Genomic DNA, 12,785 nt, shown 5'->3' on the forward strand with positions numbered 1-12,785 from the left:
AGTATCAGAATAAGTGAAGAAAGGAGGGATTTAGAAATGGCCAGGGAATATCCCATCACCTGTGATGAGTGGGAAGGGTTAGAATAGCTTCAAAATCCCGTGGACGCAACCCAAGTTTTGAATAAATGAAAAACGTATCAATTTGACACGGCTCTTTGATCCTCATCCATACCAAAGAGGGTCAATAACAAAGATCACCGGAGAAGAAATATCAATTGGGGATGAGCTTAACATCAGAGTTGTATTTCTTTTATTGGTATTATCCAAAAAGGAAATAGGAAATGAGATCGGAGTTGAAGGTTCATCTGTGGAAACATAGTGGAGTTGGAGTCGGAGTTTCATCCACATCTGCACCACAAGGGATTCATTCAGATGCCAGAGATGTTCAGAAAGCGTTTCCGTATGAACATAGTGAATTGGGCTTTGACAATTGGATATAAAAGAGGGTTCGACCACGGAGCTATGGGGTTAAAACCAAGCATCTCAACCAGTATATTGACTAGTAACCACTGATCCTACTTGACGATACAATGCGTCTCACCGTGTCAAAGGCTCTTCATTTGTTGGCAGTTCTTGCCTTTCTTGAACAGATTGTTTTTTCTCGCAGAATTCCGGAAGGATTCGCAGATGCAAAGCGAACCTGTGATATCGAGCCCTGCGAAGGTAGAGCATCTTCTGTGAAGGGAGCCTTTAGGGTATATACGCTAACCAAAAGTCACAGTTAACAAACGCCTGCCTGGCAGCCCGCACGGGGCTGTTGCTGACCTGCGCATCAGGGCTCCTCCTCCTCCTCCCGTTAGACCGCCGGTCGGAAGACCCGGAGGGAAGCCTCCAAATAACCCTCACCATGTAGGAAAGCCGGGCGGCAACGGGCCAGGGGGGAAACGCCCTTCTATAGGGATACCACACGAGCCACCAGCGAGACCAGGGTCACCGCCTGAACCACGGCCAGGACCTTATGAGCCTCGAAAGGCACCCTCGGATGAATTACCCCTTCCATTCGAGGCATACGGCGCCAAGGGCAGGGTAGCGATGCGCGTGCTAGACCAGGCCATTTCTAGCAACAAACCCAACGTGAACAGGCCAAAGGTGGACAAGCTTTACCATGTGTCCAAGGACAAAGTCGGTGCAGATTTTACACTGCCTGAGTTGCATGACAAAATTGGGGTGGTAAATGACAAGAGCAAAACGATATTCACACGGATCACAGTTAGAAACGATAAGGGCCTCTTCAAGGAGGAAATCAGTGCTGATGACATCCATCAAGCAGTCTACTTTCCAGAGGCAAGAACAATTCAGGTCAAGGAAAGCTTTGCCAAGAAAGACGTTCTGCCTGATGACGTCCGCCTAAAATGGTCGGAAATAACCTTTCAAAACTGGAAATCTGTGGCAGGAAACAATGTGAAGGACCTCAAATATATACTCCGTGACACAATTATAAATCAAGGCACATCTGACACAATAACTCAGGCAAGGCTGAACCTCAAAATTCCCGAGGACGATCCAGCAGCGTTCCATCCCTCAACACCAGGCTCTGCGATGGACAACGCTTTCAACAGCTTAGCAGGAACACCCAATGTCAGATCTGTGTGGCACATGCTAGCTGATCACCACAGGGAATTTGGTGACCTTAAGATTGTCAAAATCCACACATACGCTTACGACTCTTTTCTCCTAATCGAACTGGGCCGTTAAGGTGAGGTAGGAGCCCGAGAGAAAGTGGGAGGGATGATGGTGAAGTTGACAAGTTGTGACCAATGGGGATAATCTCCAGCAGGTCTTTTGATTGCTTTCGATGTTGGTGTTCTTCTGTTGCTGTCTCGATGTTGTATGTTGGCTTGATATGGTAATCCCAAATGGAGATTGTTCCGGTGCTACCTCAAAAATAGTCTTCTCATGGTGAAAAACGTTGGTTGGGGTATTAACTACTCCGTACTTACTCCGTAGTTAACTAGTAAATACTCCGTACTCCGTAGTGTGTAAGTGGAGTTCTCGGCACTTCGCCGTACTGTATGTTTCCATATGGGAATTTCATTATTTAGTCCGAAGAACCCTTGCAGGTGAATTCCTGAAATTTCACAGTAAGCTTATTCGGAATTGTGCGAGATCCAAATAGAGAACTGTGAGAGCATGGTTGAATTTGTCTTCCTTTTGGAAAATGAGCTCAATTGTAGAATGTAACTGAAATTTTAACTGTGAGATTAGAAATTCCATTTCAAATTAAATCTTTTCTTGAGCCTTGATCATGTAAATTTGGTTTGACCTTTTTACATGTTGTTACTCCGTACGGAGTGTCAGATAACCTTACCCCAGCATTACTTAGGTAACTAGTCATTGGCCGAGCTCGCCAGCAGCCCACTGAGAGTTGATCCTGTATGCTGACGAGTCCACCAACAGGTAGTTATACCGGAGCAGTTCCCTGACTGGGAGATAGACGCATCCACAGCAATGGACCAAAACGCCAAATCCTCCGACTGCAACAATGACCATTGCTATCAAGAACCCTCTCTCCCCTAGCATGTTCAGCATTGTTCTCAAGTCTCCCAGCAACCATCATCATGTTTGGCCCTTTGCCAATCGAGATCTGCCTGGAAATCTTTGACCAGCTCGTCCTCATCCTTGGGCCCGGGTATCGGGGACTCAGAGTTGCTCTCAGATCAAGGCTTGTCTGCAGTGTGTGCCCCATCTGTTTCCCAGTAAATATGAATGCGAACTAACTGCACACACCAGAATTCTTTGATCGCGAAATCATCAGAGCTATTCATGCAACTCAAACCCTCGCCGTGGGCGATTGGATTGATGCATCCGAGCGCATAACATCTGATTATCTGCGATTCCAGGTCTTGCGCAATGGTGGATCTGATTTATATCTTATCAACACTATTCGCACCACTGTCAGAGCCTTGGTCCTCACAGAAAAAAGCTCCATATCCGAGACCGATGTGCATAAGTACACGACTACGCTATCGGAAGCGCTTGTAAACGTGTTTCCAGCCCCATATATTCTTTTTGCGCTGCATTCAAACCGTTTCCTTGATTGGCTTCCAAAACCACATTTTGCCGACAGTCCTCAGCATCTTCTTTCTGCTGCAGCATGTGTGGGAAACACAGATTTGGTAGAAAGACTACTCCTCCAGGGTGTTGATTGCAATACACGCAGCAATATCTTTGGAACCCCGCTTCATCTTGCGGCATACTGTGGGCATGCTGCCACTGCCAAACTACTGCTCAAATCAGGAGCACACCCTAATACAAAGGCTATACGGTATAAGGAAATCGAAAACGCCTTCTACATAGACGACAAGGACCGAAAAGATATCTTTCTGAAAACACCACTCCAGATGGCATGCTACGCTGGCCAATGGGAAATTGTCAGATTACTTCTCTTACCGGAACATGGTGTTTCACTGACCGGTGTTCACTATCATATTGCCATACTGAGTGCCATTAAAGGGAACCATTTAGACATTGTGAACCATCTTGTCAACAATGGAGATCTGAATTCCATGCAGCCAGAATTCCTTAAAGATTTCTGGCATCGGGCACTGCGTGTGGCTTGCGATCGCGGTGCTGAGGGTGTGGTACGAATGGTGCTTGACAAAGAGGTCGATGTAGACTCGCCAAGAAGAGCACTGGAATCTCCTCTGTCATTGGCTGCTGGTCACGGCTATGAGCAAATAGTACGCCTTCTCTTAGAAAAGGGTGCTAATCCAAACCGCCTGTCAAGGTCAGAGCAAAGCTGCAAGGCTTGTACTCCCTTTTCAAAAGCAGCAATGTTTGGACACACAGGATCACTTCAACTGATGCTCGATTCCTGTGTACCAGAATTCCCTACAAAGATCATCTCTTCCGCCATTGATGGGGGGCAGAAACATGTTATCCAATACCTTATAGAGAAAGGCCTTTGGTCATCGTTATCTGATGGAATGAGCATGAACTGTGACTACTCGCACTTCTTCCAAGGGGCATGAATGGCTGGAGTCAGTGCTGATAGGTTTTGGGGTTCTCAAGCTTGCAAGCATGCATGTTCATACTGTTGCTATTTTTGCGCCCAGTCTTTAGATACGCTTAGTCTATCTTCGCAAAATTTTTGAATCCAATGTTACATCTCATTTCTTTCATTCTACAGAGTATTCAGGGTGCCAATTTACACTGTGTGTCATAAAGCCCGCCAGGGCCCTTTTCTTTTCTTTTCTTTCCTTTTTTTTTTTTTTTTTGGGAACACCATCACTAGAGTAAAATTCTATATATATCAAAGGGCTACGAGAGTATTCCTTAGCGGAGAGGTATAGACCTGACTTGGATTCGATGTCCAGCAAACACACGGCACCGAAATTGTTGCCGGCTGAGATGGTCATTGCTATTTCGGGCACACCTTGAAAGAGCATCACACAGCTGTTCATGAAATAGACTCTGGAATTGCCTACAGTCAATCCCAACTCCTGGATCCAAAATGCCTTCGGTCAACATTGGCTGATTTCTGTCCTTTCTCCAGAAGGAAACTATGTCAAGAACATGGATGAATGAAATGCTCTAGGCCGCTAAGCATCACAGCTTTCCCTGGATACAGTCGAACAATTATTGTGGAATGTTGAGGTTGGAAATTTGGTCATGACTGCTGGATTACTACGGAGTAGTTAGTTGGTTAATAGTTTTCTGGTTCGACTGCTTCAGATTTGTAAGGCTTTCTGCTATCCTCAATGCCCACTTCCAAGATTCAGAGAGATAAGTCAACATGAATACAGTAAGGAAAAGCGATTTTGCCTTACTGAAGCTCACCCCGTCTTACACATGTCTCACTGAAGCAGGGTATTGAAGCGGTCTGCTTCCAGTACTACTCTTGTAGCATTTTGGGAAGTTGGAGATTCCCTCTTGATTATTCGAGGTAGCGGATGATTTCGACAACATTTAGAGAAGGCTACAGTCCCCATGAGAGAAAACTGGAAAGCAGATGCGCTGCAGACCAGTGATCTGACTGTTGTTGCTGATGAGCTTCTACAATATCTTTGAAGCAACTCAGCTGATGGAACGACGGAGTAGGCGGTTCCTTAGGTTCCGGAAATCCGTCTGCAGCGTTACTTAGGTGACACTGGACAAAAGCCACAGCAAGCCACCCACTAGTACTTTGGAAACATCCGGGCATCCTTCCCTCCGCCCGCCGCACCTTCCGGCCCGCACACGCCCTCCGTTATGGCTTTTTGCAACCTTTAGGAAGTGGGTTGATGATTTGATAATCTACTTCCCACACATTTCTTACGCTCCTTTAGACCCTGTCCTCCCCATGTGTCGCAGTTCCTTCTGTTTGATGGATATCTTTAATCTGGATTCTGTGCAACAGGCTTTTCAATATGATGAGAATACGTTTGTGGACGGCCAGCTCTGTAGTCTTTTGTCGAGTAGCTATTCCAATAGGGAGATCCTGTTGGACTTAATAAGGCAATGCAACCCGGAGGACCCAGTACCTGCTTAGCTGACACTTATTTTAGCTCCTACACTGTGGCTTGATACAATGTGTCACTCATAGATCTTGATGGAGCCCGGCGCATCCTGGCTTTTTCTCAGAAGCTCTGTGCCTTTCCTGCCTTATTCCTCCTTGGATATCCATGTGAAAATAGGGAGCGCCATGTTTCTGGTGGAAATTACCTTGGTGGTGCAGGCTGACGATATACCATTCCCCATGGCTTCATTCCGGTGAGGCCATGGGAAGATATGTTCCGTGCAATGGGTATATATAGGAGTCTTTCGTCCTCTTGTAAAAAACCGCTCCAACTCATTGTTGTTAGCATTTCTCACTCTTTTCAAGATGGGCTTTGTCAAAATCCTTTCCCTTTCTCTTGCGGCTACAGCTGTGGCCGATGCTGCAACTATTTTGTCACCTAGATACCCCAATGATGTAATTCCAAATGAATACATTGTTGTTATGAAGGATGGAGTTTCCAGCGCATCATTTGCCTCTCATAGCGCCTGGGTGGCCGATATGCACTATTACAACCACACCAAACGAGCACTCCCCGGTCATGGCATTCAGGAGGTATATGACATTTACGAGATGAAAGCTTATTCTGGCAAATTTGACGAAGATACCATTCAGAGAATTGCGAAAGAACCTGATGTATCCACCTCGTCTTCCAATGCCTTCCACCATTCTGAGCTAACTCGCCTTAGGTTGCGTTCATTGAGCCCAATCAAATTGTGACGATTTCCGAGATTTCCGTGCAGAAAGCAGCTCCATCCTGGGGTCTCCCACGTATTTCAGTTAAGGAGAACCAGTTGTCTTCTAACACTGATTACTTTTATGATAGCAGCGCGGGTGCGGGTATCTGGGTCTATGTTGTTGATACTGGAGTTGATATTAAACACCCCGACTTTGAAGGCCGTGCTGTCTGGGGCACCAGCACAGTTGACAGATCTAAGACTGATCGCCTTGGCCATGGCACCCATGTTGCTGGAACAATTGCAAGCAAGACCTATGGTGTTGCTAAAGCGGTTAAGATCATTGCTGTGAAGGTGTTTAAGGATAGAACCACCAGCTATAAGAACATAATTGGTGGCATCGACTGGGCGGTTAAGCATTCCAAGAAAAATAACATGCTTTCCAAATCTGTTGTTAACATGAGCCTTGGTGGCGGTCGAAGTTCGGCTATGAACAAGGCCGCTGCCAATGCTCATAAGACCGGCATGTTCGTTGCTGTTTCTGCCGGCAATACTCCGGTAAGTTCGACAATTTTTATGCCGCGGCTTGGACTAAACCAGATATCTTGTAGGTAGATGCTATGAATTTTTCCCCTGCCTCCGAACCTCTCGCTTGCACAGTTGCAGCATCCGATAAAGACGATATGCAAGCACAGTTTTCCGCCTTTGGGCCCGCTGGTAATTGTCACCTCCCGATGACACCTATTTCTTGACTTGGTGGGCCCTAACACACAACTGATTACAGTTGATATCTTTGCTCCTGGAACGGATATTGTTTCCCTCGTCCCACGTAAAAAATTCGGAACTAAATCGGGTACTTCTATGGCCGCAGCCCACGTTTCTGGGGCAGGTGCCTATATTATGGCACTTGAGAAGATTCCCGGAAATGAAGTCTGTAACCGTCTCAAAGAGCTCGCCCAAAGCTCCATTGTCCGTTCAAGCGATAAAACCACCAGGAAGCTTCTTTACAACAATAGCGGGAAGTAAAACAGCCTTTTTAAATCGAGGAATTTGGCAGGAATTGTGGTACTTGAACATCATTAAACCCAAGTTTGATCTTGGTGGTTCAGAAAGGCTGCATTGAAAACCCGGGAAGTGCATTTGCTGTCTATATGCTGTGAATTAGATACTTTGTCATAGATTCAAATGCTACGGAGTTGATAAATATGCAAATTCCTCTAATGGCTGCTTGAATCCGTTGCGATGCCGAGATAACTACTTACTATCAACCACTTGGCAACTCCTCCGTTCGACTTCGGCTAGCTTCGGTGCAATGGCGGAGCTTTATGTTGGGACATGGCCAAGCTATATTTACTTTATGTGACTCCTAAGCTACCCCTGTTTAGGGTTCTTGCTTCTGGCGTTTCTCTCCCGGCTCTTGTAAAGTGAGGATATGAATTGTGGACTGAAGGTTTAGAGTTGTGCAAGTACTGTTAAGAACCTCTCATGATAACTATCGTGATGTTCATTTGGAAAGAGAAAGTACTTCATGGTTGTTAGTTGAAACTAACCGTTAGTAATGGTTCTATATGGAATGACTTGGATATGCCAAAACACTGGAAGTTTGCTTAGAGCGCATTGCATATGTATATTTGCATATGAACTACCCTCCCCCCCCTTTCTCCACCCAGGATCATTTACAGTTAAGTTTTTACAACATCTCCTGAATTCCATTGTAGGCAACCTTGTTTGGACTACCCCTTGCATCCTTGACCAGCCCGGGGATGGTGAGGTTAAGAACTCTTGCAGTGACCTCTGAAGGGGAAGACAAGGTCTCAATACTCATCAAATACGCAACAAGCCCAGCAACGTGTGGACTTGCTGCAGAAGTTCCGGATGCAACCCGGGTCGCATTATTACCGCCTGTCCAGCCCGATCTGATCAACTCTCCCGGTGCGAAAAGGTCAACAACTTTTCCATAATTGGAAAATCCTGGCCTGGTGTTCTCCCAGCGCAGTGCCCCTACAGTGATTGCGTTCGGCGACGAAGCTGGGGTGTTTTGTGAAGCATCTCTCTTTGGTGACACATTAACAAAGGCTCCAGCAACTCAGGGTTCATGGGTATCTTACTCCATCATTTCCAGAGGCAACAACAGTGGTGATACCCGCCTGAAAAGCATTTTCAATCGCGTCATCAAACGGTTGATATTTAGCGCCGGCTTGAGCCACATTTTTCTTAGCGTATAGACTTTGAAATGTTGTGTTCCATGGTGGACTTACAGATGCTCAAGTTAATGACCGATTTAGATTTACGGTCACTATCAGTAATGTTCTTGACAATCCACTCGTATGAATCCAGGATATATCGGTAGGAACTCTATCGGATAGAAGTTAGCCGCTTAAAATATAGGAATGCGAGCGAACATCACAGACCGATCCGCCGTCAAAAGCCTTTGCAGAGACTACAGTAGCCTTTTTCGCAACGCCATAGGTTTTCCCGGCAATGATACCCCCAACGTATGTGCCATGGCCAAAGGTATCTTCATGGGGCCTGTTTGGGATAGAGTTACGTCCCAGAATTGCCCGTCCCTCGAATTCAACGTGGTTCACATTGACTCCAGTATCCAGGACATAGGCCCAAACACCTTCTCCTGCTGTACTGTCATACGTATAGTTTGTGAGCGTACTCCATGAGGGACTCGGTTGTCCCTTACTTGACATATAGCCAAGGTTCCATCCAGCATTGGACTGTGTCACAGCCTCTGCTAGATATATCTTTTGGTCAGGGAGAACCGATTTTACCTGAGGAGATACGTATAGATTAGTGGAATAGAGCACTTGCAAAATTCGGACCCTGTACGGCTTACATGTGGGCTGCGTCTGAGTTCTTCTACAGTCTTCTTGTCGAGGCCTGCAGCGTACATATTCAATTTGTGAATCTGGAAGTGTTTGAAAACTCCCTCGGACTCTATTCCACTGTGTCCCTTTGCCGCAATGTTGGATCGGTGGGTGAAAGCAAGCCACGTCTTGTGAGCATCAATTTCCGCCGTCGTGAGGCCATCTTTCAAAGTAACAATATATTGCCCAGGAATGATGTTCTGGCTATCTTGCGGAATGGGGTTGGCTGTCGCAAAGGGCAACAAAAAGAACAGGCTGAGGTTAAGGAGCTGCATGATGGGCAATGTATCCTTCGAGAGAACCACGAACAGATGAGGCTATGCTATCCAGAGACGGACCGTGACAATATCCTAAACTGGGAGTGAGGGCTGTAATACAAATTTATAACAGCTATGCCGGCTACATTCGCTTAGCCATCGCATTCCGCCTGGAACCAAATAAAAGTGACAAAACCCTCACGGAGCCGCTGAAACTACGGCCTGAGGTTTCCCACATGTAGCCGCGTAGTCTAAACATGCCCGGCTATGAGGGGCTTTCCTCTTCAGAACGACGACACCACAGGCACAATGTCATGGACACACCTAATTTGGATGCCGGGCATCAGCTTGGGCAACATTTTTTTCAGTGTTACATTGATGTGTTGAACATGGAAGATGGAAATCGGTAAAGGCATCCCGTATGCTCAATCACACAGAGCAACGACGGAGGGCCGACGGGAAACGTACAGCCGATGTGCAGGTTCTCCGATACTGTTCAAATGTCCCGAAAGTGGTTCGAGCGTGCATGGCAGGGCCTTGGGTTTATTCACCGGGAAACCTGCTCAAGTGGAGGAGATATCTGATCTCGACGCATCATACACTGCTTCGCTTGTTGAAAAATCAATTTGTTCAGAGGAACGCAAAGGAAGGGAGCGGGCGTGGCAAGCACGGTAGGAGATTTTACTGCACTGCTTTTGTTGTTCTTTCGGAGAGATCCATCCAGGATGTCCAGACGTGATATTTAGCTCGTGCCAGTCCGAGCGGGACGGCTCGCTTGCATGATCAGTGACTCAGATTTGAGAACATTGATACACAATATAGCTAGCAGGTTGTGTACGTGTGTACAGAGTATGTACGAATACTCCGTACATACTTTGAAATCATCGTGGAAGCATATATGATGCACGTGGGGGTTAGTTTCTCCCCATATGGTAAAGGACTTCTCTGTGCGAAATATGGGGTAAGCTAAGGATAAGAACGAAGATCATTTTTCAATTATGATCATGCAGAGAACCAGTAATATTTATTGGTCGGTTGAGAGAGGCCTGTCTTGTGATATCACCAGGGAGGATATAAAGCGTTGCGCTCGTATTGATGGCCTTCCTGTTTTGGATCCTTCAAGGGTTTAGGTAATGGTTTTTAAGATAACAGGCCAGCTTTCTGGACTGCAAAATGAGGAAATTCCGAGGGAAAAGGAAGGGCTCAATTTTACATGCAACTACGGAGCACTCGGGTCACTTTGCAGGGGGGAACTGACGAGGATTGCGCGGGAAACAGCGAGGACGACAAGTAGCGAGACCTCGCTTATAATTCAAACGCTGGCGCGCCCCTGCAATTCAACTGAAGAACGCGAGTACAAATGAGCGTTCATCAGAAAGATGTATGGTCATGACCGTGATCGAGATGTGTTTGTGGCAAGTGTCAGCCCTTCCACCCAATATACCCAAAGAAAAGGCGGGGGTGGGTAGGGGCCTTTGGGCAAAGTTCCCTGCCAGATCCAACACTGGCGGCTTTTCCAATAGGACACCCTCGGGGTGCGGTGCACCACACCCTGGAGACGAATTGTCCATGCTCGCTGCTTGGAGCTTGGGGCATTTTGTCTCTCCGAGCCGAATCTCCTCGCGCGTTTTGTCGCCGAACTCGGCCCGAACCCGAATTATCACGTGAAAGTAATTAGAACTTTGTTAATAATCCAATTTTTCGGATAAACGTGCTCCCGAATGCTGCGCCACAACTGAGGTCATCGCCTTTTGAAGTTGACTTTCAGCCGCGTCCAGGTCCGCTCTCTCCGCACGTCGAGACCGATTCGAAATCCCAACGTTGACGATTTGGATGCACCAGGCCGATTGCAGTCATGGGGCCTAGTGGGCACCAACTACTGCCGAAGTTTTGGCGGGTAGCCAGGTAAGGCTGCTGTGACATTTCCTTTGTAGTTAATCCGTGATCTGGTCTGACTCTTGACAGGTTTGCCTTTGAAAAGGCATCCCGGGCTGTTCGGACAAGACTGCCTGAGCCGGGCCAATCGTCTCATCTACAATTTCAACCAATATACGCACGCATCCAGCACCGTCAGCCTATCAATCGCATTGCCGCAATCCGTCAGACTCAAAGCCGCCATTTCTCTACAGTTCGCGCATCACGACGCTTTGCTACCGGCTCTATCCAGTCATCCAAGATTCGCACCGCCATCAGCCGCTTAACGACTCGAACTCCTTTCGCATCAACATTAAGGCCAAATCTCACCGGAGGTACGCTTTGCCGGACCGCCGGTGGGTACGCCGTTGGCGCCGGCCGCATCGGTGGTGTGAGATATTTCTCCAGTTCTCCCACATGCCCCGCCCAAGTCGTCCAGAATGTATCTGCTGGAGTTCGAGCTTTCTGGCTTTCTGGCCAGAGGGCTAGGTTTGATGGCGTCGATAACAAGACAGGTCGTAAGCAATATAAAATCGTGACTTCTTTGCAGGAAGAGGCGAATCGCAAAATGAATGCCGTTCCTCGCACCGCCGCCGGTTCTTATATTGATTTCAAGCTATCCCCTACTATAACCGCCTTTGGCTGCCTTGACCAGATGCAGAAGTCTTCCGTTTCTAAGACTTGCGAACAGATCAACTTGAACACGCCCACTTTGATGGACTTGCTCTCTGCTGATTTCGCCCGGGCTTTGAAGGAATTCGCTGCCGTCCTAAACGATCTGAAAAAGATCGCCACATTGGGCGATTTGCCGCTATCTTTGCATGATCAGTCGACCATTCGTGTTCGCTTCCCTGGTTGTGACGCAGAATCAGTGGAGCGCTTATGCGTCGAAGTCGGGGTCCAGCGCGGAATTATCCACCAAGACCCCGACTTTGAGGCGCACAATGGCACCGAAATGGCGCTTTTGTTTCCGTTCGCGCCTAGCCATCAAGATTCGGAAGCTGACCTCTTTTATTTCGACGATCCCCCTCTTATCACACCTGACAAGGTCGATTGGCGCCAGATGATGGTTTCCGACCCAACACGGCATTCTACGGGTGCCAACTGGCGGGATTATCAGTATGTGTCTAGCGTGGAGAAGAACCCTTGGGCTCGGTCGCACTCGGAGTATTCCAGCGTGAATATCAGCGACCTTGGCGACAGAGCCTTTTTCGGTGACATACCTGAGGCAACGGCTCACAGCGTATCTGACTGCGGCGGCTTTGAAGGGATCTACAAATTCCTTGAGGAGTGTGATCGAGCGCGGCGGTAACCTGCCGATACCAGATTGGTCTTTTTTTTTTTTAAATAATATACTCTCTCTTTAAGCGATTCCCTTTTGGTTCACGATATGTTTTTCACAAGAATTTCGAATACTATCCGGGTTTGATATACACAGGTACCAAATATAGCACATTTCTATAGCCAGCCATTGTAGCTTTGATAGCGGTTGAACTCTCCACTCTAAATTGAATACTTTTTTTTTTCCTTTTTTTTTTATCTGCCTGATATCATTACTTTGGTCTCGGGCGCAGGCCCGACCTGT

General features: G+C 47.1%; 5 protein-coding genes across 5 annotated transcripts; 4 read left to right on the forward strand and 1 right to left on the reverse strand.

Moving 5' to 3' along the window:
- Positions 1–530: 530 nt before the first annotated feature.
- D8B26_007336 (uncharacterized protein) lies at positions 531–1,695 on the forward strand (the record flags this gene model as incomplete). The annotated part of the gene is made up of 2 exons (XM_003072149.2): positions 531–663; positions 722–1,695. 2 exons carry the CDS (start codon positions 531–533, stop codon positions 1,693–1,695), a joined length of 1,107 nt encoding a protein of 368 aa, XP_003072195.2.
- Positions 1,696–2,558: 863 nt separating this feature from the next.
- D8B26_007337 (uncharacterized protein) lies at positions 2,559–4,217 on the forward strand (the record flags this gene model as incomplete). The annotated part of the gene is made up of 2 exons (XM_003072150.2): positions 2,559–2,673; positions 2,731–4,217. 2 exons carry the CDS (start codon positions 2,559–2,561, stop codon positions 3,969–3,971), a joined length of 1,356 nt encoding a protein of 451 aa, XP_003072196.2. The 3' UTR covers positions 3,972–4,217.
- Positions 4,218–5,803: 1,586 nt separating this feature from the next.
- Positions 5,804–7,179, forward strand: SUB5_1 (Secreted subtilisin-like serine protease sub5; the record flags this gene model as incomplete). The annotated part of the gene is made up of 4 exons (XM_003072151.2): positions 5,804–6,112; positions 6,166–6,711; positions 6,765–6,870; positions 6,938–7,179. The coding sequence occupies 4 exons, from the start codon at positions 5,804–5,806 to the stop codon at positions 7,177–7,179; spliced, it is 1,203 nt and encodes a 400-aa protein (XP_003072197.1).
- Positions 7,180–7,843: 664 nt separating this feature from the next.
- ALP1 (Basic amino-acid permease) lies at positions 7,844–9,304 on the reverse strand (the record flags this gene model as incomplete). Its single annotated transcript, XM_003072152.2, has 5 exons — positions 7,844–8,206; positions 8,262–8,350; positions 8,412–8,508; positions 8,565–8,933; positions 8,999–9,304. The coding sequence occupies 5 exons, from the start codon at positions 9,302–9,304 to the stop codon at positions 7,844–7,846; spliced, it is 1,224 nt and encodes a 407-aa protein (XP_003072198.2).
- A 1,820-nt stretch (positions 9,305–11,124) lies between these two features.
- On the forward strand, positions 11,125–12,707 carry D8B26_007340 (uncharacterized protein). Its single transcript, XM_003072153.2, has 2 exons — positions 11,125–11,191; positions 11,252–12,707. The coding sequence occupies exons 1-2, from the start codon at positions 11,142–11,144 to the stop codon at positions 12,510–12,512; spliced, it is 1,311 nt and encodes a 436-aa protein (XP_003072199.1). The 5' UTR covers positions 11,125–11,141; the 3' UTR covers positions 12,513–12,707.
- Positions 12,708–12,785: the final 78 nt, after the last annotated feature.

This window comes from Coccidioides posadasii, chromosome 4 (assembly GCF_018416015.2).
Source record: "Coccidioides posadasii str. Silveira chromosome 4, complete sequence".
NCBI classification, from domain to species: Eukaryota; Fungi; Ascomycota; class Eurotiomycetes; order Onygenales; family Onygenaceae; genus Coccidioides; species Coccidioides posadasii.